Consider the following 27,841-nt stretch of genomic DNA (forward strand, 5'->3'; position numbering starts at 1 on the left):
GGAGGAACATCTCGGGGTTCAGTCACCGTTTTATTCATTGGTGATTATGTGTATTAGTAGTAATTGTTGTGACTACAGAGCGTACCCTAGATTTCCGACCCGGTTGCTTTCCGATCCGAGGTCGGCTATGGACTCTAATTCACTTCCAAGTTAGTTACTAAATGCTAAGGTGAGCGGGCTAGAAGCATGGGGTTATCAACACTCCCTCCCTTCTTCTTCTTCTTCTCTGCAACAAAACGCCAAGTGTCCATGATATTTCGGACGCAAACTCCAAACTCCAGATGCCATCACTAGCTCTATAAGCAAATCGTGGCAGTTCCCTAAAACATTGGATGCTCGCATGAGCGGAAGAATGAAAATGAACCACCGGGTATTCCTTTATCCTCCACAACAACCATTTCCAATCCAACTCGATAATCCACATTACATAGCAGTAGTGGCATTCTCCGGGTGAAGAGATACCAGCCCGATCAAGTTTCCCTCAGGGTCAACAAACTCTCCAATATCCATGATGTATTGTCGAACGCCGTATCGCAGCTGCTTGATCTCGCCGTAGTTATTTTCGATCAACGTCTCGGCAATACCAAGATCAGCCACTCGGATGTGGCATGCTGGTGTTACACCGCGTGCCATGGCCACCTGTCGCTTGTATTCGAGCTGAGCACGGCTGTCTCCCGTGTCTCTCACTTGCATCAAAGCTCCTGTGATGCGAGATCCTCCGCTCTGGCTTGAGTTGAAGAAGTTCATGGGCTGTACGTCAAAGTGTGAAGATCCCCACTGCCTCATATATAGGTCGTCAGACTGTTGGGCGTTCACATCCCCAAAGAACCTCCAGCCGAAGCAACGCGAGTAAAAGTTTACCGCTCTGTCTAAGTCGAAGCAGTACAGGAGGAGAAAGTCGGGAGTTCCTCCCATGCAAGACATATCCGATCTCTCGCTTCCACATGTTTCGGTTTGAGGCAGCGAAGAAGGCACCAAGTCGTTGTCGTTTGCAATTCTTGGAGAAGCAGAGGTACCGAGGGACATATTCTTGGCTGCATTTATGGGCAGCGAGAACGTTGAGGCAAAAGCTGGCGGCGTGGGCATCTCGGCTGTGGGTGTGTTGAGAGCATCATAGCCTAGTGAGGGTACCGGCGATGGTGTTCTTCGATCTGTGTCAAGGTCCATGGCTGATGAGGAAAGCGTGAGAGATGGTCTTGGTTTTGTGTATGACTCCATTTTGACAAGTGGAAGTGTTTTTTAGTTTTTTGTTTTTTTGAATTACACTGGCTTGCTGATCTTCACGGACAGAAGCGTCAAGTGATTCAGGCAAGGTTCAGTATTATGATGAGAAGCGTGACGCGCCGCGAGGCAACAGTCTAACAAAAGGAGAAATACCCGTCGTGACTTGGAGACTAGGCCAGTGGACAAGAAACCGCAGCTATCAAAGTTGTTCAACAATCAGATACATGGTTTGCATGAGCAAGCCATAAACTGATGGACAGGGTTACCTTGTTCTTATAGCCACCTGTTGATGAACAAAAGGCAATTTCCGAGAACTCCAACGCAAACTCTCCTTACATGCTGCGTGCCTTCAATTGCATTAAACACCACAAAAGCAATGATTCGAGACTGGAAGCACGGAACCTGGCGTGGGTGCCATCTGGGGCTTGCCAGGCCAACTCAGGCTAAGTGGTATGGAGGTTAAGGCAAGGAGAAGGCAAGACACTCAAACACAACAAAACAAACACACGACAATGTTACGTCAAAGACCAATCGTTTAGGTCCAAAAGGCTAAAGACGTCAAGGGCGGAAGAAACCTGCAGCGACTAGGTCGCTTTGGCAAGTAGGGGTTCTCATTCTGGAAGACTAATGCATGGACGAGCAGAGCTACTGTAGGCGCTGCATTGCTGGTCTCTCGATCTGGCTGGTGTCTATCACCATAAACATAAACAAGCGTGTGTCTCGAGCTGAGCTGAAGTTGTGGTTGATTTTCAGGGCCTTGACTCCATTTGGTCAGTGTAGCTTTTATACTGGAATGGTAAACAACCCGAAATCCCACGCCTTCGCGGGTCATGTCATCAAACAGTTGTCTCAGAAGAGTGCGTTTCTTGATTTACACACATAGTTGAAAGTGGTTAACCAGCATGAATCCTCGCATGTCTCAGCTTCGAACTGATGGCTTGACGATCACGATCGTGAAGGTGAAAGATGGGGGGCGGGGCCACCAAAGAGAAGGGCGAGAGAGTTGGCTGGTATCACGTATCAGAGTGGACTGGCCTGAGCGTTCTGCAAGGCGTGGTCTATCTGGCGGGTATAATTAAGCAAGGAGTTGTTTGAGTGTGATCGCCTGAACGGTTGGAAATGTGCTTACAGTAGTAGCTGCATAATTTATGTGAAGGGGAGATATGGCGTGAGTTTCTCAAAAGGAGAATACGCGACGATCTAACCGAAGGAAAGGAGAGGTACGTTTGTGAGAAGGGAACAGACGATGACTGTATTGACGCAAATCAATGATGCTCGGATCCGAGAGTCTAGGATCCGACTTGGAATGCCTCCACTGCCTGGTTAGGTAGAGGTGGTATAGTACGTACCGTTTCCGATAAGCTCCTTATCGCCCCGCAGATCCTGGCTTCAGAAAAAAAATTACAGCATGAGCGCGGACCAAAGTCAATAGTGGCAGCTTCAACACCAACGAACCTCGAATTTGTTGATAATCGCCGTCCACCATCTGGCGCATAATTAAACCGCCATGGAGTCTAGTTCAAAGCGCCGCAAGCTAGACCACTCTGGACCTGGTCTGAGACACGATGCTCTCATTGATTTTGAGGCTCGCAGCTCTGCCAGAGTCTCAACCGCTAGCACTTTTGTCCTCCAAACGGAAGAGCTGCTCAAGGAGGCAAAGCTTGACTATGGAAAGGCATTGAAGAATGTTGATGCAAATCTTCATCGACTGAAGGAAGCCATTGACACTGCGACTCCCCACGGACCCGAGCCTGTTCGTACTATACGCAAAGGCGCCGATCTTGACGACTAACATATTTTCTAGATCACCGAAGCCACGAGCCGCTTTGAGAAAAAGCATCGCATAGTTATTCCTTATCCCGATCCGAAGCCTGCTATAGATGCTTCCTACAAGCTTTCTTTTGAGAAACCAGCTTCATACAATGTCGTTGGTAGCTATGTCGCCAAGACCATGGTCAAGTCCCAGGTGCAATTTGGCATCGATATGGTAGTTCAGATGCCCAAGACCATGTTCCAGGAGAAGGACTTTACAAGCATGCGATATTTTTACCGCCGAGCATATTACATCGCCTACGTCGCCGCCAGCGTCAAGAAAGAGTTTGGAGACTCGATGGACATCGGCTTTGAATACCTGAACGAGAATCCACTTCTGCCTGTACTTGCACTTCGACCCAAATCCGAGGAGGATCAGACCGACGCCAAGGACGCCAATGGGAAAGCTTCCAAGAAGAAGGCGAAGGTTGCGAAATCCCCGTATACTATTCGACTCATCCCTTGCGCTCCTGATGGCCTTTTCCCAAAGTCAAAACTACTTCCCAGCTCTAACAACAACCGAAGTGGAGAGTCCGACGACAAAAAGACCCAGACCGGAACACCTTTCTATAACTCTACTTTGAAAGCTGAGGAGACGTTCATCTCTTACCTGCGTGTTCTTACGCATGCCAAGAACGAGTGCCCTGCCCTGACTGATGCCTGTGTATTGGGAAGAATCTGGCTGCAGCAGAGGGGTTTCGGGAGTTCCATTTCGCAAGGCGGATTCGGTCATTTCGAGTGGTCTGTCATGATTGCTCTCTTGCTTCAAATGGGTGGGCGGAATGGACAGGCAGCGCTTTCAAACTCTCTTAGCAGCACTGAACTTTTCAAAGCTGCTGTTCAGTTCCTTTCGGCCACTGATTTCAACAAGAAGCCTTTCATTTTCGGATCCTCGAAGATAAGTGCCGACTCTGTCCGAGAAGCTGGCCCTGTCATGTATGACCCGATTCGAGAGCTCAACGTGTTGTCAAAGATGAGTCCCTGGTCTGCGAATCTACTTCAAATGCATGCCAAGTCTACCACCGACCTCCTCGCTGACGAAGCTGCCGACAAGTTCGACCCGACATTTATTGTCAGATCTGATGCTCCCCTCCAGACATTCGATGCTATCTTTGAGATCAAGAGCAAGAATATTGTCAAGTCCAGTAGCTCTACTGACTGCAGAGGACCTGCATGGGACTTTAGCCTAGAAGCACACAGGGTACTTGCAAAGGCCTACGGCAATCGTGCCCATCTCGTGCATTTTCAGTTGCCTACTGGAGCTGGGTGGTCGTTGGGCTCCGCGCCAAGTTCAAGTTCTGGTAAGCTTCAATTTAGTGTCATGTTCGAATTCGCCCAGATGTCCAGACAGATGGAGCATGGTCCCGCAGCAGAAGAACAAAAAGAAGCTGCCAAGTTCCGACAATTCTGGGGCGAGAAGGCCGAGCTGCGTCGTTTCAAGGATGGCAGTATCCTTGAATGCGTTGAGTGGTCAAGCAAAGTTCCATTCCAGATCTGCGAGGAAATCGCAGCGTACACCTTGAAACGACACTTGAAGATTGCCAGCGAAGATATCATAGCTTTTGGAGCTGGCTTTTCTAACATTGTCAGCTTCTCTCATCTGGATAAGGAGGCTTTCGATGCTGCTCGAAGGGCGTTCCAGACCCTCGAATACGATATTCGAAATCTTGAAGAATTGCCACTGCAGATTAGACAGCTTTCACCGGTTTCACCAGCCGCTAGATATGCTTCAGTTGATGCCCCAAGCCCAGGCTTCCACACAGGTACTATTGAGCCTATAGATGTGAACCTCTATTTCGAGGCATCGAATCGATGGCCTGAGAACCTAGTGGCCATTCAAGAGACCAAGATTGAGTTTTTGCTGGACTTTGACAGGCGTCTCACAGCCGCGAAAGAAAACATTACAACCTACCTTGGCCGGGATAATAAGGAGATTGGTATCGAGAATTTAGCGTATCTCGATATTATCTACGAATCTGGTGCGGCATTCAGGTTGAGAATCCATGCAGACTTGGAAGATACCCTCCTTGAGCGCCAAATCAAGAACAAAACGCTTGATGCTCACATTCGAGAAGAGTCGGAAGCAGTGCTTGCTAGGACCAATTGGTTCTTTGCTACCCTACCACTTCATACACAGACTATCTCAACTTTTTGCACACGCCTTCATCCTCTATCACAGACCATCCGCTTGGTAAAAAACTGGTTCAACTCTCACAAGCTTTCAAGTCACATCAGCGAGGAGCTTATTGAGCTCTTCGTTCTACGTGTGTTCTTGCAACCATACCCATGGAGGGCCCCTACGAGTGCCTCAACAGGTTTCTTACGCACCCTGACATTCCTGTCGCGCTGGGATTGGCGTGACGAGCCTCTGATTGTCGACTCTGCAGGGGAGCTGACTGATGACGATCGCCATAACATTCGCAAAGAGCTTGAGTCTCGGCGCAAAAAGGACCCCAACATGAACCACACAGTCATGTTTGTTGCCACCTCCAATGACACTTCTGGTCTCGCTTATACCCGCAGTGGACCTTCCAAGCTCATCGCTTCACGCATGACCCGACTGGCCAAGGCTGCATGTAAGCTTGTGAAGGACAGCGGATACCGTATTGATGCTACTGAGCTTTTCGAAACTTCTCTTGAAGACTACGATGTCCTTTTCCATCTATCTCGAAAAGCTATTCGCTCAATACTTCGAGAGGCTGCTTCCGACCCCTCAGCCCGCCGTCATTCCCAATTCAAAAACCTCGATGATCGCACGGGTCGCGCACCGCTCCCCATCCGTACTCACCCAGTCGACGTATTGATGGAGGAGCTACAGCGTGTATATGACGACTCACTTGTATTCTTCCGGGGAAACAACAACAGCGACGAGGAAGATGCTGTGATAGGGGCGATCTGGAACCCGAAGCTTCAGCAGCAGAAGTTCCGAGCTGGTCTACCGTATAATTTCCACAAGGTAACCGACGAGGATGGAGATGTAGTCGTGGTGAACCGTAAGGCAGTGTTGTCAGAGATTGCCAGGATTGGTGGCGACATGATTAGAAAGATCGAGGAAGTCGAGGAAAGCTGAGACCTCGCACAAGAGGCGGAGACATATTGGAGAATACCCAAGCATATAGATCAAGATACAGACTGAGGCTTTATCTTGAGAAACGATTTCAAAAGTTTAATTTATATCAGGCGTCGAGTTTACTTGACATTCAGAGGTAGCTATATCGTTACGGAGCAAATGGAATCCGATTGAGAACTTACAAGGTTGATGAATCTTGTTGGTGGGATGTGGATTAAAAAAGATACGTACCTTATTTAGTTACCAGCAGTGGAAACAGCTTTACGCGAAAAGACGCGTCTTAACGCGTTTCACTTTCACCCCTCGACCACCATCTTTAGTCGATCCTCCAGTCCCATCACTGCGACAACCAGCAACGACAACTTCGAATTTCTAGGCGCTCTGAAATTGATCGCGACTGCAATCACTGTCGACTAATCACAATGCCCCATTCTGTCGAAGAAGAAGCCATGTCATCCCCAAGCAATGTTAAGGACGAGCCTACGGAGGAGACAGGAATCTCTGATGGGAGTCTTGATGCGCCGGAGGCTGATGTCAAGATGAACGAGACAGACGACGTCAAAAAGGAAGCCAAACAACTCGAGGACCTATTCGACGATGTCGACTCGGACGAGGAATTCCCCAGTTCTGCGGCTGTTCAGCCAAGCTCACAAGTTGCACCGCTTTTGTACGTAAAGTCCCCGTTTGGGCACAGCGGTTGAACTAATTAGTTATAGCGATGCTATGACATTGAAAGCTTCAGATCCTGAGGTCATGCGAAGCTTCTATCAGCGATTATTCCCCTGGCGATACCTATTTCAGTGGCTCAATCACAGTCCAACCCCAACAAACGACTTTGGCAACCGAGAGTTTGCCTTCACCCTCCAGAACGATGCCTACCTCCGATACCAATCCTTCCCTACTGCCGACATGTACGTGGTCTTGTTGCTCGCTGCGATTTAACACTCATATTGTTACAGGCTTCGCAAGGACGTTCTCCGATTAATGCCCTCTCGTTTCGAAATCGGACCAGTGTACACTACCAACCCCCGTGACCGAAAGCAACTCCGCAACTCATCCGCCTTCAAGCCCCTCGCGAAAGAGCTGTGTTTCGATATAGATTTGACAGATTACGATGATATTCGAACATGTTGTGACAAGGCGAACATCTGCAACAAGTGTTGGCAGTTCATGACAATGGCTATCAAAGTGGTAGATGTTGCGTTGAGGGAAGACTTTGGCTTCAAGCACATCATGTGGGTGTACTCAGGACGACGAGGTGCTCACGCCTGGGTTTGCGATAAGAAGGTTCGAAGCATGGACGATCAGAAGAGAAGAGCAATTGCAGGCTATCTAGAGGTGGTCAAGGGAGGTGCTCAGAGCGGAAAGAAGGTGAATGTGAGGAGACCGTTGCATCCCCATTTGGCGTGAGTTCATGGTATAGACTCTTGTGAAGACGGTATACTAATTCGTTGCAGACGAAGCCTGGAGATCCTGAAAGCTCATTTCCAAGAAGACGTTCTGGATGTCCAAGACCCATGGGCTTCTGCTGAGCAATCTGAGAAGCTGTTACAGTTGCTCCCAAACCAGAACCTCAACGAATCACTTAGGAGGAAATGGGATGCCGCTCCAGGACGTGCATCAGCCTCAAAATGGGCAGACATTGACGCAGTAGCAAAGTCAGGCGCCAGCAAAAACCTTGACGCCAGACAGCTCCTTGAAGCCAAGCAAGACATCGTCTTAGAATACACCTACCCCCGACTGGATATTGAAGTCAGTAAGAAACTCAACCATTTGCTGAAGAGTCCTTTTGTCGTACATCCTGGTACCGGCCGAGTTTGTGTGCCCATTAATACAAAGAATCTCGAGGACTTTGATCCTCTAGGTGTGCCTACGGTGCAGGAACTTTTGGCCGAGATCGACTCCTGGAAGGGGGAGGAGGAGGAGGAGGGTGGCAAAGGCATAGCTGACTGGGAAAAGACAAGCCTGAAGCCATATATTGAGCAGTTCAGACACTTTGTTAATGGGTTGATGAAGGATGAGAAGGATGTCAAGGTTAAACGGGAGCGGGAGGATGAAACCATGGACTTTTAGATGCGATATGAGATGGTATAGACTTATGAACAGTACATTTAGTACGTCTGGTACATTTGGTATTTGCTTTTGGAACTGGCTGGCGCAGCATGACACCAATGCATATGTTTCTACTTTGAGGGAGCTTCGACTTCAGGGGTACTGGTTTGAGGTGTGGTCTCCCCAGCATCAGGGTCCTTTATCTCTTGATCCTCCTCCTCAAGCTCCTCGACCCCTTGCCCCTCAGCTTCTTCTGCCTCACCTGAATCATCCCTTTGGTCTCTCAAATGACCGCCCTTGCGCTTAGGGATGACACTCATAAACGCATCGCCCCAGTTCTCATACTCAAGCCACTTGAGCATGATCTCGACGACGTGGTTTGTCGCTAGAACCGTCCGGCTCTGCATCACCATGTACTGGCCGATAGGCAGCCGAGCCGTTCGGATGCCACGTTCCCTTGCTCGTTTGTAGCACAGCCCCTTTTCGCGGTTCTTGTCGACGAGGCCGCCGATGACATAGCTTGTGTTGGGTTCGAGGCGTTCGAGTGTGTATGGTGAGTCTGATGATAGGTAAACGATATCCTGGTATTCGGGAGAGGGCTCTGGATCGGGGTCAGGCAAGGGGAGAGGGTCCTTTTCATCCCTTACCCAAGGGATTTTGTTATCCAAGCTCCTCTGGAGTTGATCGACCATGCGATCATTCGGATCCTTCATCCTCTCCCGGGCCTGCTTCGCACACTCGATGAAATCTCCGTCCACAAAGTCAATGCCCTTCCAATTCTTGTGTTTGTCATCGAGGATCTGGTGGAACCGCTCAGCCAGTTTTCCATTCCAACTCGAGACGAAGATGTGTGTACGATATCTCGCATTTTTGTTCTCCGAGTATGATCTTGTGATTTGGCTGCCGAGTGAGATGAGCTCCTTCTCGCGCATGTACTGCTCAAAGTCACAGTCGAAGATGAGTGTGACAGGCACATTGACTGAAGGAGGTTTCTGCTGCTTGTTGGCATTTGGATCAATGCCCTGGGCGATAAGCGCTGCCCTTTCTTCACGCTTGCGGACTTTGCGTGCGACTCGGCTATCCTTTCGCTTCTGCTTGCGCTCCTCTTTTCCAGCTTCCCATTGCTGCTGTTTTCTTAAACGCTTGAGAGCGTTCTTCGACATTGGCGCGGCGGCTTCGTCATCTGCAGGCCGTTTTTGAGGAATAGTTGAGCCCTCTGTAAGGGGCACATTATCTGTTGGCCTGGTGTGAGAATCGGTGGTGACTGTTTGCTCGCTATCTCCAGTGTTGGCTGAGTTTTCTGATAGTGAGGATGGCTCCTGGTGAGGTAGATCTGTCTCTCCTCCACTTGTTGTTGGTTCCATCCTGGGGAAATCAATACTTTCGGTCTTATCTATACAGAAAACCAATATCGCGTATTGATGAATTAATTCTAAGTTGGGGTCAACTTCTCTAAACGTGAGATTAAGTCGTATAAGAGGTTTGGCAGGATAACGTCGACCAGGAAAAGGAGCTGCGTAACAATCTTATTGTCGAGCAGTCTCGGAAGTTAAAACAATTGCATAAAAGCGATAGAAGCCAAGCTTCTATATGAGTCAATGGCAACCCGTCGAATAGCTCTACTCAGAATTAAAGCTCAAGACAAAGACTATCTCTGTTAAGCTCATAGCCAATTTTTCTCTGAGTCCAGTGATGGTGGGGCATGATGGAGGTACGTACTGCGACAGAGGACTTGGATTTCATGGAAGTCTCATGAGCCAATGAGAGCAGAGCAATTGGATGACCAACGTCACGTGTTCCTTGTGGAGGCACCTCAATCCTACAGTTTCCATAGCTCGGCTTCAACCTCAGGTCCAAGAAATAAAAGCTCCCAACTCCTCTCCCTCACAGCAATCGCAATGGAGCACCCGTCGAGCGCGAATTGGAAGGCTCACAAGAAGGCCGACAACCTTTTCAAGCCTTACGATGTCCTCGATGACACCGCAAAGGCTGGTGTGATCGGTGCTCTCAGTGGTCTCTTCCTCTCCTCCGTCAAGAATGCCATGGCCAAGAACAATGTCGGCATCTTGAGCGTCTTCACCCGAGGTGCTCATATTATCGGTATTGGAGGTACGATAGATGTGGTGGACGAGACCAATTGGAGGGTTAGCGGTACTAACTATGTCATATAGCCGCCGCTCCCGCCGCATATGTCTTCGTCTCACGAAGCTCAATGAACCTCCGCGAAAAGGACGACGCCTTCTCTGCTGCTCTCGGTGGCTTTGCCCTAGGTTCAGTTCTCGGCCTTCCCAGTATGACCTGATCTTGTACCTCAAATCGCAAAAACCGCATGATTTAACACGCTGCAGCGAGACGAATGCCCGTTGTTATGGGACTAGGTGGTGGTCTCGCAATCTTCCAGGGTATGTTCCACTACCTCGGCGGCCGATACGATAGCTTCAAGAGAGAGGACGACGAATTCGAGCGCAAGGAGATCATCCGACGAAGCACCCGACTACCAATTGAGCAGACTATTTCAGAGATTGGCGAGGGCCGAGGTAAGTCGCGCACGACGTTTCATGTGGCCGGACAACCTCTCACACTTTGACAGGTATCCGACCTCCTGGATATGAGGAGCGAAGGGTGGAGCGACTTAGTGAGAAGTACGGTGTTGAGATTAACCCCATTAGGGCGACTGTCGAGGGTAGCCAATAAGCACGATGCGACAAGCGGGCGAACGGGACGGGAGCGATTGTACATAACTCTTCTGGGCGAGGAAGAGATGCTACACTAGAGAATTGGAGTTTTGTTTTGTTTCCATGTGTAGCTCCGAACTGTGCCAACTCACGTTTGGGCAGTCAGTTCTCTCCCAAAAGGTATGTTATCTGAGCTTTCATTCCTCCCTCCCCATTTTGCAATGATGATACACCGAGTCAGAGGCTGTTTATGATCTTAAATGATTCCAAACCTCACCAATATCTACATCCTGAGCACAATCCCCTATTAATTCGCATGGTTTTGATGATGTTATTTTGAACTATTCACTGACTATGGCAGATTACCTTCATAGCTTTCTATCATGAGGAAATACCACATGTTATGATATCACATGGTAGGTCACGTATTTCCATGTTTCTCTTACTTTGCTATGATGATATACCGAGTCAGAGGCTGTTTATGATCTTAATGATTCCAACACTCACCAATATCTACATCCTGAGCCCCTATTCTCACTTGCTATAAGTCTCTCAAATTTTCAAGGGAAATTACTAATTGTACCAAGACACTTAGCTCGTTATCTATGCATTTACCATACTTCCTCTTTGTAAAGCATCGTGGTACGTCTGATTTCTTTCATCTTCTTGTGTGCCGTTCTATGATGATATCTCGAGTCAGAGGCTGTTTATGATCTAAATGATTCCAACGCTCACCAATATCTACATCCTGAGAACCCTCTCATTCTATCTTTATTTACTGCAAGCTCATTTGGAGGTGTTGCTAACTCATCCAAGTATAGTTATTCTGGTATATTGCTCTTTCATGTGTGCCACAAGCATTGTCTGTCCACCCTGATCTGACTTGACGGCAATCTCATTATTCACGCCAGTATAAGCTAGCGATATCTTCTTCGTTAAATGCTGATTATCTTGCGTTCTCAACGTTAACCGTTTTTTAATGTTTTCATCCACCCCGTGTCTCGTGTGGGTTCCATTTGCCTTTTCCCTTGATCCTGTTTTGCCAACTCAGCGACTCTCTAGTCTGTGACTTTCTCTTCCGTTCGTGCTGGACAGACATCAGACCTTGACAGCCTTCAACCCGACTTGCACATAGCGCGCAAAGATGAAAAATATGCAACCGGCCAACATAGAACAGCCACAAAACAGCTGCAGACCCAGATAGTCACCATTCTGAGCAGACACGATAGCCCCAGCGATGGGACTTCCTGTCAGAGCACCAAAAGACTGAATCGCAAACGCTGCACCAACACGAGTACCAATCTGGCGAATATCGGAGAGCTGTGCGATGAGAGTCGGGACGAGACTGATATAGCCACCAGATGAGAACCCAAATATGACAGCAAATACGACAATGCCGGCTGTATCTTTGACAGGAATCCAGACACAGAAACAAAAGAGGGCGGATATGAATGTGATGATGATCATGACGTTGTATCGACCGATCTTGTCGGCGATAATGCCGGGAATAATACGACCAAAGATACTGTGATAAAGTCAGGACGTACTGCAAAGCATGGTCTAGAAGGGGCGTGACTTACCTCACAGCATTGAGAATAGGTAGCAGGTAAGGGATCAGAGTCTCAGACATGCCCGCAGCCTGAGCCTGCAGGAGGACATAGTTGAAGGGAAGAAACATGCCCCACATGAAGAAAAAGAAGCCTATGACAGTGATGAGTATGGGAAGTTCGCGGAGACCGTTGATGTAGTCCTTGACAATAAAGGGCTTGGGGCGAGGAGGTAGACGCGATTTGACAGTGAGACAAGAGAAGACAAGCAAAACGAGGAACATGAAAGCCATGGTCCGCATCATCCAGGGAAAGCCGACGCTCTGAATCATCTTGTCCATCATGATTGGAAGAACAACACCTCCGAGGGACGAGCCTGAGACCATGATACCGAAGGCGCCAGCTCTACGCTTGAAGAACCAGGTGACGAGCGAGGACATGCAAGCGTTGAAGACAGCGCTTGATCCAATGGCTGCGACGATGGACTGTGAGAGGAAGAACTGATAGTATTCTTTCGACAAAGAAATCATCATGAGACCAAAGATGTAGGCGATGGACCCAAACCACAGAAGGTACTTGGGGCCGTGGTTGTCGAACAGACTGCCAAACTAGGTAGCAAGATGTTAGTTCATTGAATTGATACGAGGAGGATGTGTACACATACAATGGCACCACAGAAGACCATGAAGAACACCTCAACAGAGGTGATCCAGCTCACGGCAGAGCTATCATAGTCCCTAAGCGGTCCAGAAACATAGTATTTCTGGAACACACCCACGCAGTTGACAAGGCCGAATGTGCAGAACAGAGCACACCATCCACCAAAGACAACAAGCCAAGCCTCGAAACCACCATCGGGGAAATCAGCTGGTGCCATTCCTGGGGGAGGGCCTGCTGGCGGTTGTTCCTGTTTCTTCTCATCATTGTCACCACGCTCAAGATCTGCCGCTACGGCGTTGGCAGGTTCTGGGTGTATGCTGGCTTCTGTTTTGGCAATGGGTTGAGGACCTGACTTTTCAGGGTCTGTCGAAGTGGTTGGTTGGAGGTTTCTGTCATTGACCGTCTCGGAGGAGGAGGATATTGTCGAACGAGCCATGATGATTGCTGTGTAGGTGTAATCTGAGATGTAGGTACTAACGCAAGGAAGGAAAGAATTATTATTGTATGTTGTGGTTGTGTGTTTGTTACTCAAGCTGCCACTGGGCCATGATATATGTCAGCGCCAACAAGTGTAAATCATTGCTGTGTAGTTATTGTATATCTGAGTCCCCATATGGGCAGAGCCTTTATAACTACCTAAGTACGCTCTGTAAATCTCACCGTCTTACATCTGCCTACCTACCTATGTATTATAATACATGATCTATGTTAGCTAGTGGGGTAGATCTCCCGTTGTTGAAACCAATACCTACGGGGTACCGTGTCTATCCTTGCACCGTCAATCGGTGTTCGTCCTTGGCGGAGGTGATAAATCCGTCCAAGTGTGGATCAGTATCGGCTTTAACAAGGGTGCCCTTTGCTTATTTCGCCCGTTATCACAAGACATAAGGCTGGTCTCACTCTGACATTGGACTTAACTCAAAGCCGAGTCGCGAGCTGTCTAAGCCCAAAGCGTGGCTGGCAACAGAAATCATCCAATAATTTCGAGCTATGGTAACATACGAGTGCTCCTTTCGAGCCTACATTATTAATACAACTGAGAAGAAATGGCTCGAATGGTTTGTCAGATAAGTTGGCTGCATGAGATGAGTCAGTGATCGTCGTGCTTTTCACTTTTAGCCTGTTGTTGAGCTGTTCCTCCTATAGATAGGGGCCAGACTGAATAGACCGCTCGGATCCGATGCGAGAATTGATTAGCCCGACCGACCATCAAACACCGGTACCTACCTACATACCCAGTGGCATCCAGCGCTGTTGTGATGGTGCTAGCTGTGCCTCTTCAAGACTCAAGCCACAACTTCAGTATGAGCCGGATTCCCGAGCGCACCAATCAAGTAACAGCTCTTCAAACATTTCAATATTGGTACATAAAGGCTTCAGCTCTATGATGAATAGTATAGGTAGGGAAGTAATCATACATGACAAAACAAAACGTTGTGTTGTGTAAAAGCCTCCTGCTCGTCTGCCTCCTTTTTTTTTTATTTCATGCTCCGCAACATGTCTCACTCATATCACATTCTCATCGTATGAACTCTTTGAGATCCTTGTTGTCCTCGAATTTCACCTTGCCATCCTTCTCAACTGTGGCAACGTGAATTCCCGTCACTGACTTATCTTCCACTTCTGGCTCAACAGCTTTGACAGGGGCAGGCTTGGTCTCTGTACCGTCAGTCAGCTTGAGCTTATTCTTCACGTCGAGAGCTTCTGCCAGAACACCGGGTTGCGCATCGGCAATCTCATTCACTTGCTTGTCAGTGAGAACGTCTGAAGCGCGCACTCCTCGGCTAGACATGAGGATCTTTGTGGGACCATGAAATTGGAGGAAAAGACGATCGCCCCAGATGGTTCGTCGAGTAGCGGTTCGCATGCTGTAGAAAGCTCTTGCAAGGTACTTCCATACCTCCGAGTTGCGCACAGTCTTCACCCACTCAGGCTCTGAGATCCATCTCGATAGCGAGGGCACCTGGAGTCGTAGGCTGTTGCTCTTAAAGCGGAAAGGCTGTGGCGGATGTCGGCTGATCGAATAGGCGACAACACTTCCGGGGTGTGCGACAAACTCCTCTCCCTCCTTGAGAGTGAGCTCGTAGATTTGCCCTGGTGCTGATAGAGCGGCGAGACCTCGTCCCGTTAGGAGTGTGTTGCCCCAATGGGCCAGTGTGAGGCTGCTCTGAATACGCGCCGAGGGCGCAAGAGTGTGACCTGTCCAAGCCAATAGTGCGTTTCTCTGTGAGATCATCCAATCTGTCGTTCCGTCAAGGTGGAGGACTGTAAAAGTGGTTGTCGGTGATTTCGTCGATATCAAGGCCGTGATGGGCGTCGTGGCTGAGATGCGCTGGTAGAGAAAGGGAACGCCGAGAAAGGCTCGTGTGATCGGGTTGAGGATCGAGAGAGTGGACTGGGCCTGTTTATCGTATTAATAAATCTTGCGGTGTCTTTGTCGTGATGCTGCGTACATTTTCAGGCTTGCCGGCTACAGCAACCAAGGTACCCCTCCGAGTATAGAGCTTCTGCGATGCCGACAAGGTCACAGAAAGGAGCGAATATGGTGAGCCGAGAACCTCGAATCGAGCATCTAAACATTTCAACGGTCAGAGACTCGCTTCTGTCATTGCTCAATGGCAGATAGAAATCATACCCGCAGGATCCCTTGCCTCGAGAGCTCCAAAGGCATCGGCTCCAACCTTTGGCGCTTCAGTGCTCGGCGCAGCGCTGATCTGAATACTCCTGCACTGAGTGCAAGTATACGAGGGTAATGCCCGCAGCCTGAGTCCTCGCGCCGCTCTCGTCAAGGGCAATTGGCCTCGCATTTTGTTGGATATATGAGCTCTGAGAGAGCTGTACAGCTTGTATACCTATCTACCACCTCACATTCAACCTCGACCCGCTATCACCAAAAGCGAATCAGTCTTTTTAGCGGCTTTTCCCGTTCCCACACGTCATGCATATCACGTGGTCAACCGTTGCTGTGCCAACAGCCCGTGCTTTCTTCCTCATCTCACTAGACCGCTACCCATGCTATCTTTCTCTATAGCAAATCTTTGCTAACTTTCAGGACGTGGTAGCGGCCATTTTGGTAGGCTGACAGAGTCCGACTCAACGACACCGTGAGCTTCTTCGCCCTCACAACCAATACAATTCTCTCGATACCGAATACACGTGTATACTTACACAATGAGTGTGAGAGTGGTCTCCAGGATAAGACCGCTGCTGGAAAAGGAGCGCGAATGTGACATTATCGTTCGAGCCGATACCGCGGATTCTGGCAAGCCAAACACGGTCGTCAAGATTCCCAACCCCAAGAACGAGGCCGAGGAGTTCTCATTCGCGTTCAATGGCGTGTACGACCGATCTACGACTCAAGAGGAATTGTTTACTGCTGAAGGTGCGATCTCATAAGCTAACGCGTTTTGTTTCGTCTTGTTTTCGTTCACTACGTTCTCATTCCTGCTCGTATCGTATCGTGTGTTGACTCGAACAGTGGCGCCGCACGTCAAGTCTCTCTTCCAGGGATACGATGTCACAATATTCGCCTATGGTGTTACTGGTACCGGTAAAACACACACGATGCGAGGCGGGATGAAGCTGGCAGACCGCGGGGTGATTCCTCGGATGCTTAGCAACGTCTTTCGAAGGGGCAAGAAGATCATGAAGGATTCTCGTGGCGAGACAGATGTGCAGGTTTTGCTGTCCTACTACGAGATCTATAACGACAAGGTGTTTGATCTCCTCGAGCCACCCGAGAAGCGGACGCCAACCGGTCTGCCACTACGAGCTGAGTCCAATGGCAAGACTATCGTTGTCGGTTTGTCAGAAAGAGCTTGCGAAGACCTCAAGGATTTTGAGAAGCTGTATATCGAAGCCAACAACAACCGTGTCACGGCAGCTACCAAGCTCAATGCCCACAGTAGCCGCAGCCATGCTATCCTGCGGGTCAAGCTGATTCAAACGACTTCGGAGATGGTCAGGGAGAGCACTGCATCCGCCATTGACTTGGCCGGGTCTGAAGACAACCGCCGAACCGACAACGGAAAGGAGAGATTGGTGGAATCTGCGGCCATCAACAAGAGTCTCTTTGTCCTGAGCCAGTGCATCGATGCTATCGGCCGCGGTGACAAGAGGATACCCTACCGGGAGTCCAAGATGACTCGAATTCTGTCACTGGGCCAGAACAATGGAATCACTGTCATGATCTTAAATCTGTCCCCTCTGCGAAGTTATCACCTCGACACCCTCAGCAGTCTCAACGTCAGCTCTCGAGCGAAAAGGATTGAGGTTAGGGAGATCGAGAATGAGATTGTGTACAAGCAAGTTGCTAGGGCAAACTCGGGTCTCACAGGTTCTAATGTCCAGCGTCAACCTCTTCGGCCACTTGCCAATCTCACCAATGTCCACAACGGTAATGTTGCTGCCAAGGCCGCTGACAAGGCTGCCGATGCCAATAAGCCCGTCAAGGCCTTCAGCGTCTACACTGACAAGTCCAAGCCAGCAGCACCTGTCAGCCGTCCCCTAGTGAGCTCCAATATCGCCCGTCGAGTCAATCCAGTCAAGCGGCCGTCTGAAAATGATGCCGCTATGAGACCTAGTAAGATCTCAAGACCTACAGCTCCAGCATCCGTTACGGTTTCCGCTGCTCAAATTGAGGCCATGGTTGAGAAGAAGGTCAGTGAGATCCTTGCTGCTCGAGTTGCAGCTGAAAAGGAATCTCAGCCACAACCAACGGTCCAACCTGAAATCAGCGATGCTGTGCAAAAGCGATTGGAGGCTCTCGAGCGGCGGATTGACAGCGATGAATGGCGAGATGATTCCAAGTCGGAGGGTTTGAGGTTCCTCCTGGCTGCTCGCCAACACAAGGAGCGTGGCGAGGATGAGGTCGCGCTCAAGATGTACGAGAGAGCTTTGCCCTACTTTCCTGGACAAGCAAAGCTGCTCAACAAAATTGAAAGACTGCGATCGCGGTTGAACGGAGACGCTCCCGCTCCTTCTCCTCGCCGGGAAACTCCTCGTTCGGAGCGCAAGAAACGAAGGCTCATCTACGATGATGCAGACGGTGATTATGAGACTGCCGAGGCAGACGTTGATGAGGAAGGGTTTGCTCACCGTGCCTCAAAGCCCAAGTCCCGAAAGCTCAAGGTTAAGGCTCTTGCCACCAAGTCCATCCTTTCGGGTGATGATGAAGGTCCCGCATCGCCTCGAACTCAGCATCTTCTCGATATTGTCAACTCACGCGACCTCAATCAGATCCGGAGCTTAGTCGGCTTCGGTGCGAAAAAGGCCCGCGACCTAGTTGACTATCTTGAGCTCGTCAACGGTGACGAGGCTGGTGGCCGTATCGACAGTCTTGCGCAGCTGAGGACTGTTCCAGGTATGGGAAGCCGAACCGTGGAGAGAGCTTATGACGGACTTGTTGTTTGAGCATGGCGTAAGTTGGTTTTCACCCGGAGATAGGATGGGCATCCAATGCTTTTGGTTTTATATCATAGCCGTATACCCCCCTGTTTTGTTCAAAGTTGTTGGATGCATTGGAAAGCGAGGGGAGTTCATGGAGTTTGGGTGAGTTGAATTTATACAAAGGTTGCATAAGGCAGTGGTAAAAGGCTGTCATTTGGGTGTTTGTTTATTCATTAATCGGGTTCGAAATTGCACCACATATTGTGTCCAAGGAATAACCACTTACGCTATCCTGTGTTCCATGTGTGTCCTTTATTGTAGGAATAATAGACTGTGACACGGAACTAACATGACTGAACCACCTAGTGAACACATATTTACATATCATCCATGAAGAAGGCAAGCTTGATATTGCCCACCGGTACTCAATATCCTATTTTGAAAATTTACTTAATAATAAATAAGCCCTCCAGTAGATGCCGCATTTCAGTTGGTGGGACGAACTTCAAAAGCGAGGGTGAAGCCATAGGGTAGCCTACTTAAGTGACGGGGTATTTAGAGAGGTAATGTTGGGCCTCTGCATTTCTTGCTTCTGTATTATTGCTTCAAACGTCTTTCAATGATTAGTTTCTGTAACATCTTGTCAATTCTTTGGTTGATTGACCATGAGCCAACCCATAAGCATGTTACGCGCTCAGACATTCATGCATATATGAGAAGACAAGACAAGACCAGACCAGACAGCACAGCCACTTGCATCGTAAAAGTATGTATCTTATGCGTTGATCAAGGAATTTTGGGACGATCGCACCATATGAAACGACTTCTGTCACTTTAGGTTTGTGCATAGCCACTGGCGTCTGCAGTATCCAACGTCTCTGGCGGCCCAGACTTAGACGATCCAATGATTTAAGAGATATAGACGCTATAAACCGGCTGCCGAAGCCTAGAGTTTCGTGTAAGAATGCATGTGACCCACTGATATATATATTTATGACCATGATTAAAGATGTCTTCTTATTCGCAATCGTGTTGTGCATCTGACAGTTATGATGACATTGCGACGGTCAGCTAAAACAGACCTTGTTTTAGGATTTTGAAAGCCTAAGACACTTACATAGCTCGCAGATCCACGGAAATTGAATTCAATGCCACATCTCGTATCGATCAAGACCTGTTTCATCCTCGTTCGTCATAGACGGCAGCAAGATAGCAAGTCAAGTGTTTGAACATGATATCTGTTTGTATTCATTGGTACCTCAGGTCAAAGTCCATAAGCCCGTATCCTCCCACAAAACTCGCCTGCAATACCTTTTGTTGTGTTATGTACAGATTGCAGCGCCTGACAGTTGCCTGTCAGCTCTAGAAATGGTGATGCATCAACCCCAAGCTGTTCTCGTGGGAAGCTGAGTAGTAAGATGTAGAAGCAACAACAACAGCAAAAAAGCATAAATGAACGCCAGAGAAGGAAAATTAGGTAAAAAAGTCGGTGATGACCGATGCCACGTCCAGCCTTGCAAAGCTCTGCAGTCCGTAGCGTTCCCCCCCCAGATGTCCAAAATGAAGCCTCTCCAAAGGGTCCCGAGTGAAGGGGGGGAGAGAAAGCATGTGGGACGGAAAAGTAACCAAAGTAACAAGTCGTTAAACAAGGCCCCATGGCTGGGTACACAACCCAACCAAAATAAAAGGTCAGGTAAGTAGGTAGTGAGTGATGTGATCTGATGTTGTAACGTGTACCAACAAAACTGGGCGAGTTTCGTCGTAGGGAAAACCTTGAATGAATTGGGGGTATCCGTCAAGTCCGATTCATTCATCAGATGGTCTCCCGTCTCATCTCATTTAATCCGATCCAATCCAAGCCGATCCGACCCCATCTCATCTCAGCTCATCTCATCGTGTCCGTTGCTTACACGCTGTAGCTATGCGCCTGCTACGCCTGCGCCTAAGCTGTAACCATCGCTTGGCGCCAATGCCGTCAATCATAAAAAAAGGAACATCGCATGATTTTTTATTATTTTGTCTTTTTTGTGTTGGTTTGACTGTCCGAGAAGTAACTCATCGGATCATGCTGCTCCGTCGCTCTTGAATGCTGGGCATCTGCTTGTTGCTTGAGCCTCCAAAGTGAGGAATGGAGCTGAAGCGGTTCAGACGCTTGCGCTCAGCAGTAGCCATAGGTGGTTGTTGCTGGTGTTGAACCTCAGAAGGGAAGTGGTGCTCATCAATGACCACGCTCGAGGGGGCGGGCATCGAGCCAACACCGGCCTTGTCCCCGTGAAGGGCATCAATGTTTGAGGAACCGGAGGAAGAGCCAGTGCTGTTGGGAGTCTGGTAGACGTACTCTCCGTCAACGTAGACAGCGTTGGAGACGAAGGTGGAACGTCGGTGACGGCGGCGGGTGTAGCGTTGCTCGAGACGGAAGAGCTCCAGCTTGGCCTGGATCTTGTCCATGAGAGACTTGCCCATTTCTGCGGTGGGTGTATGAACTTTTAGTTGATGAGTTTAGAAGAGGTGAGATTGAGCCCGTGTATATGTAAAGGCGATCAGTTCGGATCTCTCGGTGAGATTTGAGCGCGGCGAGGGAGGCTGGCTTCGTAATGGAGGAGTCGAGTATGTGGAGATTAAGTTTCCAGGTATTCGTACTGCAATCAATGCCGTACGCTTTTGATTTGTACCGAGTGAAAATGTTTCGTCTCGGGGGATTGTGTGTCTTGTGTGTCTTGTGTTGTCCTTGAATTGACCCTACTCATAAAGGGGGAGGCAATTGTTCGTCTTGACTGGGTATTGGTGTTTGCAAGATATGGTTACCAGCAGGTCAAGTACATATGCAGGTTGCTCGGTTGTTTCGGTGATATCGAGGTTGGTTGGACAGTATTAAAAGAGAGTAGGGGACATTAATAGCGTGAGCAAGAGGAAGCAAATCGCCTGGAGTTATGTTTCCTTGTCCACGAAAGAGATCGGAGTCAAAAATGAATGAGTGGATGTGAATGAGAGCGGGAGACTGGGGGTAGAAGAAGGATTACGATTGCGACAGGTACAAGGAAGAGGGAGAAGAACGAGGGGGGAGGATTGGATGGAAGATAAGACTCAAGGTTGAGGTGCTGAAAATGCATGCATGGGCCCCTAGGGAGTTAGTGTTAGGTAGGTAGTTGTCTAGGGGAGCACACGGGGGCAGCAGCCCGCAGGTACCTAACTTTAGAGAGTTAGTGGAGTCTGTAGCGTGTAAGACGCCTGACTCTCTCCACTGAAGACAGACGACAGTGGCATCTTGAGCTGAAGCATATGCTCTCATTCGTTGACCTGGTGAGAACCCGAAGAGGATGCACCCAACAGGGGAGGCCCGGAAAGTGGGCTTAGTCTAGACAGGGGATGCTAATTGGAACTGGTCGCGTGAAAGTGGATGGATGTGTCAAGGGTGCCATGCGACCGAAAAGCTTTGGGGAGCAACCTGCAGATGCTTGAGGGTTGAGGCCCCCTGAAAGGTAACGTTGATGGCCATTGAGTGATTCTCTGTCCTTACTTGATTGAGCTTTTAGGAGGTTGGCGAAAGCTTGCCTCGTGGCTCTTGACTTAAAGGGAAAAAAAAAAAAAAGAGAGAGAGAGAGAGGATAGAGCCTTGAAGAGGCTGGAGCATGAGGTGGAAATCACTGCAACCATCAGTCACTGTGACCTCTTGGCTTGGCCTGAAGCCATGATAATCTTGCACACCAACTTGTCAAAGCTCTCCCCTATCCTCCCGTTGACGGCCCGTCAAAAGGCGTTTGGTTTGTTCTTTGTCCTCAGCTCAGCCCGTGAAGAAAGAAGCCCACACTCTTTGTTAATTAGACCAAAAGCTAATAACGTAGCTATTCCATCTAGCTCGGACCTCAGAAGACCAAGTCTGTTCCCAGCGCTGGCGGAAGCGCTAAATGGCACACCAGCATGATTGTGCCGTTGGCGGGTTGACATTTTTGACGCAGGGGGTGTCTAGGTGCATGCAATCCCCAGTTCAGAAAGAGGAGAAGCAGTTTGCAGACGATGGTTTCGTTTTATGCCGAACACGAACGAGGTTCCATTGGTTCCTGACAAGGAAACGCAGTATCTGGGGCTTCCACGCGAGAAAGGAAGTCAAATGGAAATGGGCATGGAAACCGTCAAACCACATGGTTTCTGCGAGTCAGTATCCACACTCTATTCTAAATGTTGATCCTAGGTTGCAACCGTGGGACGATCCGACTCAGAAAATGTCATCCGCAGAACATGTCTTTCAGCTCGTCGATCAGCCGAGATTAAGATGAGGTTTATGTGATCTTCATATGATGTAGATTTCCCCAAGAAATGATCAATTGTTGCTCACAATATTCCAAGAGAATCAACATCTCCTGCAGCCCATCCTCGCCCTCTCCATAGCGGCGAAGTGAACCAGGCCCCCTTGTTGGTCTCCGGTGAGCGAGCATGGTTGGCTCATTGGACATGCTGTATCGGGTATGGCTTCTCTGCACGAGCTGCACGTTTTTTTCTGCAGCGCCGCTTACTAGTAGTACGTAGAAACAATTGGTTCATCCATCTCGATTACGCGATCTCCTTTCTCGTCGTCTTGCCCGGCTATCACTGGCAGTTTTAGCCTGTTGCTCGCTATTCATTGACAGAGTTTTTACCACCGTGAACAAAGTGGCGCAGCTCATGGCTTCCAGACTGATGGATTTGGATGGGAATAAAAGTTTCTCTTCGCCGTTTCAAGCCAAAAACGTGCGAATATTGACTCCTTTGACCATGTGGCTTGGCTTGGGATTATCACGACGAGTCAGGTAAGTATGTAGACCGGCTGAGAGATCGTCAGGCACGAACTTGGAACCGGCTCAAGCTCTGGCCAGTCAGAGTTGATAGAAACAACGAGAGCGAAGCTCATTTTGGTTAATGAGTAGAAACTTTGGTGATCTATTGCTTGTTAGTGCATTTGTCGATTAATGGAGAACCTTGGCTCCTGGATGTGTTTCAAGAAATTGGGGTTTATTACAAGGTAAGCTACGGAGTAGAATTCGGAACCTACAGTAGAAAATCGCTAGATTAGTAGGTAGACAGATATCGATGTATATTTGTATCAAGACGCAGCCTTTTGCCCAGCCGAAGAATCATATGGAAGAGATCAAAATGCTACAAGCGGTTATCAAACAAATCGAATCTGCCGCATGAGAAGCAATGAGTTGGTTGCAAGGAAGATAAGCAATCAGAATAACTGTGGCTTGCATGCGGTGGTGTGGTGTATCGCGACTGCCTTACCTGTCAGCCTGTCAAACTGAAAGTGCAACTTCCTCGCACTGCATTGCATTGCATCATGGCATCTTTCACGTGAGCTGCCACCTTGAACCGCATCTCTTACACTCGTGATCCTGGATAAGTTTCCTTGAGCACTTTGCTTTGGTTCCTCGTCGAATACACTCATTATCATTTCGTCGAGGTACGACATTACACAAGAAACAGCACATATTAATCATAGCAAGCACAACTTTCCGTTATAGCACTGCTCGCTCTCCTTTGATTGCCTTTTGCACGTCTGTCGATGGATGCATCATCCTCTCGACACAAGATCCCTTATCCACGTCCCGAAAATGGAACAGAACTATGTCCTGATGTGCTTCCTTGTCATTGCCGGATCTCTCGCTAGATCTTGAGATAGGTCCCACAGCTCCGGGATCACAACGCTCTTGTTCGAGAATATGTGTTGCAGCCGGCCTATCACAGTGATATAGAGCCCCAAAAGGTCGTTTGCGTTACATCAAAACGATCCGGCAATGGCAGTTTCCGGATAACTCATATATATCAAACTCAGCCGTTAGACAGCGCAAGAACCTCACGTCACGCCCAATTATCAATTGGGGCACTCTCAGCATTAGGCTTGCTACATTCTCAAATATCAGGGGATGCTAAGGTGCTCTCCAAGTAGAAGCCAGTACAGCCGACCCACGACTCGGGTTGCTGTGTTTAGCCGTACACCAATTCAACCTCCTGAAAGATGTCTTGGCTAACCCTGCAGTCTTTGGCTAAGGACATTCGCTACATGAAGAGGCAGGGAAAGATTACCCTTTCTGTGATACCAAAACATTCGACGTTGAATCACGCAACGGCAACTGGAAAATTCGCACTTGTTGCCCCTTTCCGTGGTCCAAGTGAGGACTGCAACGTTAACAATGCATCCTCCCGAGACCTTGCCGACCATGCTAATATTCCGAAGAAGCACCAATACTATGGAAGTATAACAAGTGATATATATGTTCTCCTGGCCTTAGTGCTCTTTTCTACCAACGATTCTTCATCCCTTATCATTCCTTCAAACCACCCCGCCACCATGAAGTCATACAATCTGTTGAAAGTCTTGCTGGTTGCGGCATCAGTGGCCGTTGACGTCAAGGCAGTCAATAAACCGGCTGTTCGTTCCTCCAGAATTGGTCGAACGAGTGCTGGAAACACCCGAAAGTTCATTGTTGAAGTCGAGCCGGTAAAGAAACCAGTCCTGTCCTTGAACCCATCACTCACACTTGCAGAATCAAGGCACGACCGCAGTGACACGCCAACTCCTCATGAAACCCGATCGAAAAAGGCCTTTGTTCCAGAGCTTTGATTGTAGTGATGTTTTCAGTGGGATGGTGGTTGAAACTGACACACATAATATGGATACATTGCTCCAAATGGAAGGGGTTGTGAACGTGTGGCAGGCCCACAAAGTGGCCATGCCAAAAGTCGAGTTCTCAGAGAGTGGTCCATCTTCATCTATAAGGAACCATTCTATTCATCACTGGACGGGTGTTGACAAACTCCATGCTGCCGGTATTCGTGGAAAGGGTTCAACTGTCGCTATAATTGACACCGGCATTGACTATACTCATAAAGCGGTATGTTCATTGCGAAGCCGGTTCTACGCACGTACTAATTTTGTAAAGCTCGGAGGCTGTTTTGGACCTGGATGCAAAGTGAAAGGGGGCTATGATCTTGTTGGAGCAGACTGTAGGTTTGCTGGACTTGTTTCCATGATCAAGGGCTTACATTTCATTCAGGGGAAACTCACAATGAGAGAATGCATCCTAAGCAACCCGATAATGATCCTATGGACTACCAAGGTCATGGAACTCACGTCGCAGGTATCATTGCTGCTAAGAATGAATGGTCAGTTCTGTTGGAGGCAATACGATAGAGTTCTAATGACATGGACCTCAGGCTTACTGGAGTTGCGCCCGAGGCCGAACTTCTCATATACAAGGTATTCTCTGATGTAAGTGTTTGAGACCAATAAGAATTATTTCGCGAGTTCTGCCGCTAATAATCGCCAGGATCCGTGGGAGACCGACGAAGAGACCATTATGCAAGCACTATGTGATGCTTATAATGCGGGAGTAAGTACTATTATGCACAAGTATGTGTTACTGCTGACAGGAATTTAAAGGCTGATGTTATCACCTCGAGCATTGGCCAACCCAATGGCTGGTCAGATAACCCCTGGGCTATGTTAGCCAGCCGACTGGTAGACAAGGGGGTCGTCGTGATAGCATCAGCTGGTAACGAAGGAGAGTTTGGACCGTTCTACTCCAGTAGCGGAGCTGTCGGCAGAGGAGTTCTAGCTGTCGCCGCTGCTAATGTTACTACGAAGCCAAATGCTAACAGAATTGGCGAGGACCTTGGGCCACTTCCCGTCTACTTCACGACATGGGGCCCGACCAACGAGTTGCTTCTTAAACCCGACATTACCGCCCCTGGATACATGATCATGAGCACTGTACTGAACCAGAGCTACGAGGAGCTGAGTGGGACATCCATGTCGGCCCCCTACATTGCAGGCATTGCGGCTTTGTTCGTGGGTCAGTACGGTGGTCGTGCTTTCAATGGTGCAGGCTTTGCCAAAATGCTCAGAGATCGCATCGCATCAAGTGGAACGACCCTACCGTTTGTCAATAATCGTCTAATGCGCAAGTACAAAGCATCGCCTTTCCAGGTCGGTACTGGACTGGTTGACGCCTGGAAAGTTCTCAACTATGACACTCAACTCGAGTATGAGCCTTTTTCTTTGATGGACACAGAGCTGTTTCGGCCACGGTGGACTTTCAACATCACCAATACCGGCGGCAGAGCACACGAATACTCTTTCAAGCTTGAGCCTCAAGCTGGTTTCAACATTTACGATCCCGAATATGGAGTGGCTCTACTCTATGCTATTGAGCCCAAAAACATTGTCCCCCCTGTAAGGCTCCCACACAGGGTCCTTATTGAACCCGGAGAGACAAGAGAACTGAGGTAGGTCTGAGTTGATGACAAAATTTTGGTCTCTTACAGTGATTAGTGTTGCTTTTGGGCTTCCTGACGTTGACGATGATTACCTGCCGCTATACAGTGGCAAGGTATTGATCAATTCCGATCATGGGGAGAAATTGGCTATCCCATACGGAGGTTTGTTAGCTCTTTGTAAAGAACTCACACGCCTAGCTTACAGAGACCTTGGCAGGAGCTGCATATGACACCGAGAAAGCATTTGACAATATGTTCATTGTTGATCCATTTGTCACGGATCCTGATAAAGATTCAGCGTAAGTGACTCAACCCGTGTACACATTTTGCTGACGACGGGGAAGATGGTCTTTTAATATCGATAGAGATGCGAGTGACTTTATTGAAATTGGCGGTAGGACATCATACGCCTGCGACAATCTTAGGTGGGACGTAAGTTATCTGTAGATTCCCACTGATCATGATATCTAATGGATAGCAGATCTTCGAACAAGGTTGGTCAGAATCTTTATGGACTTATCCTCCACGGGTCGGAAGACATGGGTTTATTGGTTCAGCAACAACAATGCGAGATGCGGAGGAATTCTGGTTCTTCGACCCTACTGTCAACGATCCGAATGACACATTGCCATTCCCGCTTAAACAACAGTCACGAGGATTTCACGTCTTTTGGTGGTTTGGCAAGCTCGCCAACGGTACAAGAATAGCCCCCGGAAACTACACGTGAGTACCTTCTCATTCTACCAATAGGAAGTTCTGACAGTTGTGAAGAATGCGTTTTGCAGCTCTTCGGCCTTACGGCAATCCAAACATCTCCGATCACTGGGATGTCATGAACAGCCCTACGGCCAGCAGTATCCAGGTGCTGCCGTACAACGGTACACGCAACTCGACATTGAAGTACAGAGCACCCAAGTACCAGGCCCCGAGCCTTGGAAAGGCGCTCCCAAAAAGTTAACCGGTAACGGAAGCCTGCTACCCTGTGAGGATCTGGCACTTGGCTTGGGCTGATATGAATCGTCTCATTGGTCACAAACATGGGCACGCAGAGATGTATACCATCATCATTTACCTCGTTTCGATTTGCTCTATCCTAGCAACGCCGTTTGTATGTAGTATAGATCTAAGCAGTTATTGCCCCTAGTTTTGTCATAAGGGCAAAC

At 48.7% G+C, this 27,841-nt stretch overlaps 10 protein-coding genes across 10 annotated transcripts; 5 read left to right on the plus strand and 5 right to left on the minus strand.

The window, feature by feature from the left end:
- Positions 1-423: 423 nt before the first annotated feature.
- FMAN_06013 (uncharacterized protein) lies at positions 424-1,218 on the minus strand (the record flags this gene model as incomplete). Its single annotated transcript, XM_041827259.1, has 1 exon — positions 424-1,218. One exon carries the CDS (start codon positions 1,216-1,218, stop codon positions 424-426), a length of 795 nt encoding a protein of 264 aa, XP_041678240.1.
- A 1,513-nt stretch (positions 1,219-2,731) lies between these two features.
- Positions 2,732-6,106, plus strand: FMAN_06012 (uncharacterized protein; the record flags this gene model as incomplete). The annotated part of the gene is made up of 2 exons (XM_041827260.1): positions 2,732-2,977; positions 3,029-6,106. 2 exons carry the CDS (start codon positions 2,732-2,734, stop codon positions 6,104-6,106), a joined length of 3,324 nt encoding a protein of 1,107 aa, XP_041678241.1.
- A 422-nt stretch (positions 6,107-6,528) lies between these two features.
- FMAN_06011 (uncharacterized protein) lies at positions 6,529-8,179 on the plus strand (the record flags this gene model as incomplete). Its single annotated transcript, XM_041827261.1, has 4 exons — positions 6,529-6,773; positions 6,823-7,017; positions 7,066-7,512; positions 7,564-8,179. 4 exons carry the CDS (start codon positions 6,529-6,531, stop codon positions 8,177-8,179), a joined length of 1,503 nt encoding a protein of 500 aa, XP_041678242.1.
- A 110-nt stretch (positions 8,180-8,289) lies between these two features.
- FMAN_06010 (putative tRNA (guanine-N(1)-)-methyltransferase) lies at positions 8,290-9,522 on the minus strand (the record flags this gene model as incomplete). The annotated part of the gene is made up of 1 exon (XM_041827262.1): positions 8,290-9,522. The coding sequence occupies one exon, from the start codon at positions 9,520-9,522 to the stop codon at positions 8,290-8,292; it is 1,233 nt and encodes a 410-aa protein (XP_041678243.1).
- Positions 9,523-10,056: 534 nt separating this feature from the next.
- Positions 10,057-10,852, plus strand: FMAN_06009 (putative NADH2 dehydrogenase (ubiquinone) 21.3K chain; the record flags this gene model as incomplete). The annotated part of the gene is made up of 4 exons (XM_041827263.1): positions 10,057-10,267; positions 10,330-10,449; positions 10,507-10,695; positions 10,749-10,852. The coding sequence occupies 4 exons, from the start codon at positions 10,057-10,059 to the stop codon at positions 10,850-10,852; spliced, it is 624 nt and encodes a 207-aa protein (XP_041678244.1).
- Positions 10,853-11,931: 1,079 nt separating this feature from the next.
- On the minus strand, positions 11,932-13,476 carry FMAN_06008 (uncharacterized protein; the record flags this gene model as incomplete). The annotated part of the gene is made up of 3 exons (XM_041827265.1): positions 11,932-12,358; positions 12,414-12,988; positions 13,045-13,476. 3 exons carry the CDS (start codon positions 13,474-13,476, stop codon positions 11,932-11,934), a joined length of 1,434 nt encoding a protein of 477 aa, XP_041678245.1.
- A 1,083-nt stretch (positions 13,477-14,559) lies between these two features.
- On the minus strand, positions 14,560-15,847 carry FMAN_06007 (putative Altered inheritance of mitochondria protein 24, mitochondrial; the record flags this gene model as incomplete). The annotated part of the gene is made up of 3 exons (XM_041827266.1): positions 14,560-15,441; positions 15,494-15,612; positions 15,676-15,847. The coding sequence occupies 3 exons, from the start codon at positions 15,845-15,847 to the stop codon at positions 14,560-14,562; spliced, it is 1,173 nt and encodes a 390-aa protein (XP_041678246.1).
- A 364-nt stretch (positions 15,848-16,211) lies between these two features.
- FMAN_06006 (uncharacterized protein) lies at positions 16,212-18,452 on the plus strand (the record flags this gene model as incomplete). Its single annotated transcript, XM_041827267.1, has 2 exons — positions 16,212-16,422; positions 16,519-18,452. The coding sequence occupies 2 exons, from the start codon at positions 16,212-16,214 to the stop codon at positions 18,450-18,452; spliced, it is 2,145 nt and encodes a 714-aa protein (XP_041678247.1).
- Positions 18,453-20,483: 2,031 nt separating this feature from the next.
- On the minus strand, positions 20,484-20,891 carry FMAN_06005 (uncharacterized protein; the record flags this gene model as incomplete). The annotated part of the gene is made up of 1 exon (XM_041827268.1): positions 20,484-20,891. The coding sequence occupies one exon, from the start codon at positions 20,889-20,891 to the stop codon at positions 20,484-20,486; it is 408 nt and encodes a 135-aa protein (XP_041678248.1).
- A 3,526-nt stretch (positions 20,892-24,417) lies between these two features.
- Positions 24,418-27,636, plus strand: FMAN_06004 (putative subtilisin-like serine protease; the record flags this gene model as incomplete). The annotated part of the gene is made up of 12 exons (XM_041827269.1): positions 24,418-24,900; positions 24,947-25,294; positions 25,343-25,406; positions 25,457-25,565; positions 25,617-25,671; positions 25,730-25,792; positions 25,843-26,687; positions 26,734-26,840; positions 26,884-26,977; positions 27,023-27,110; positions 27,160-27,401; positions 27,450-27,636. The coding sequence occupies 12 exons, from the start codon at positions 24,418-24,420 to the stop codon at positions 27,634-27,636; spliced, it is 2,685 nt and encodes an 894-aa protein (XP_041678249.1).
- Between the last annotated feature and the right edge of the window lie 205 nt (positions 27,637-27,841).

Source organism: Fusarium mangiferae (genome assembly GCF_900044065.1).
Source record: "Fusarium mangiferae strain MRC7560 genome assembly, contig: FMAN_scaffold002, whole genome shotgun sequence".
Classification (NCBI taxonomy): Eukaryota; Fungi; Ascomycota; class Sordariomycetes; order Hypocreales; family Nectriaceae; genus Fusarium; species Fusarium mangiferae.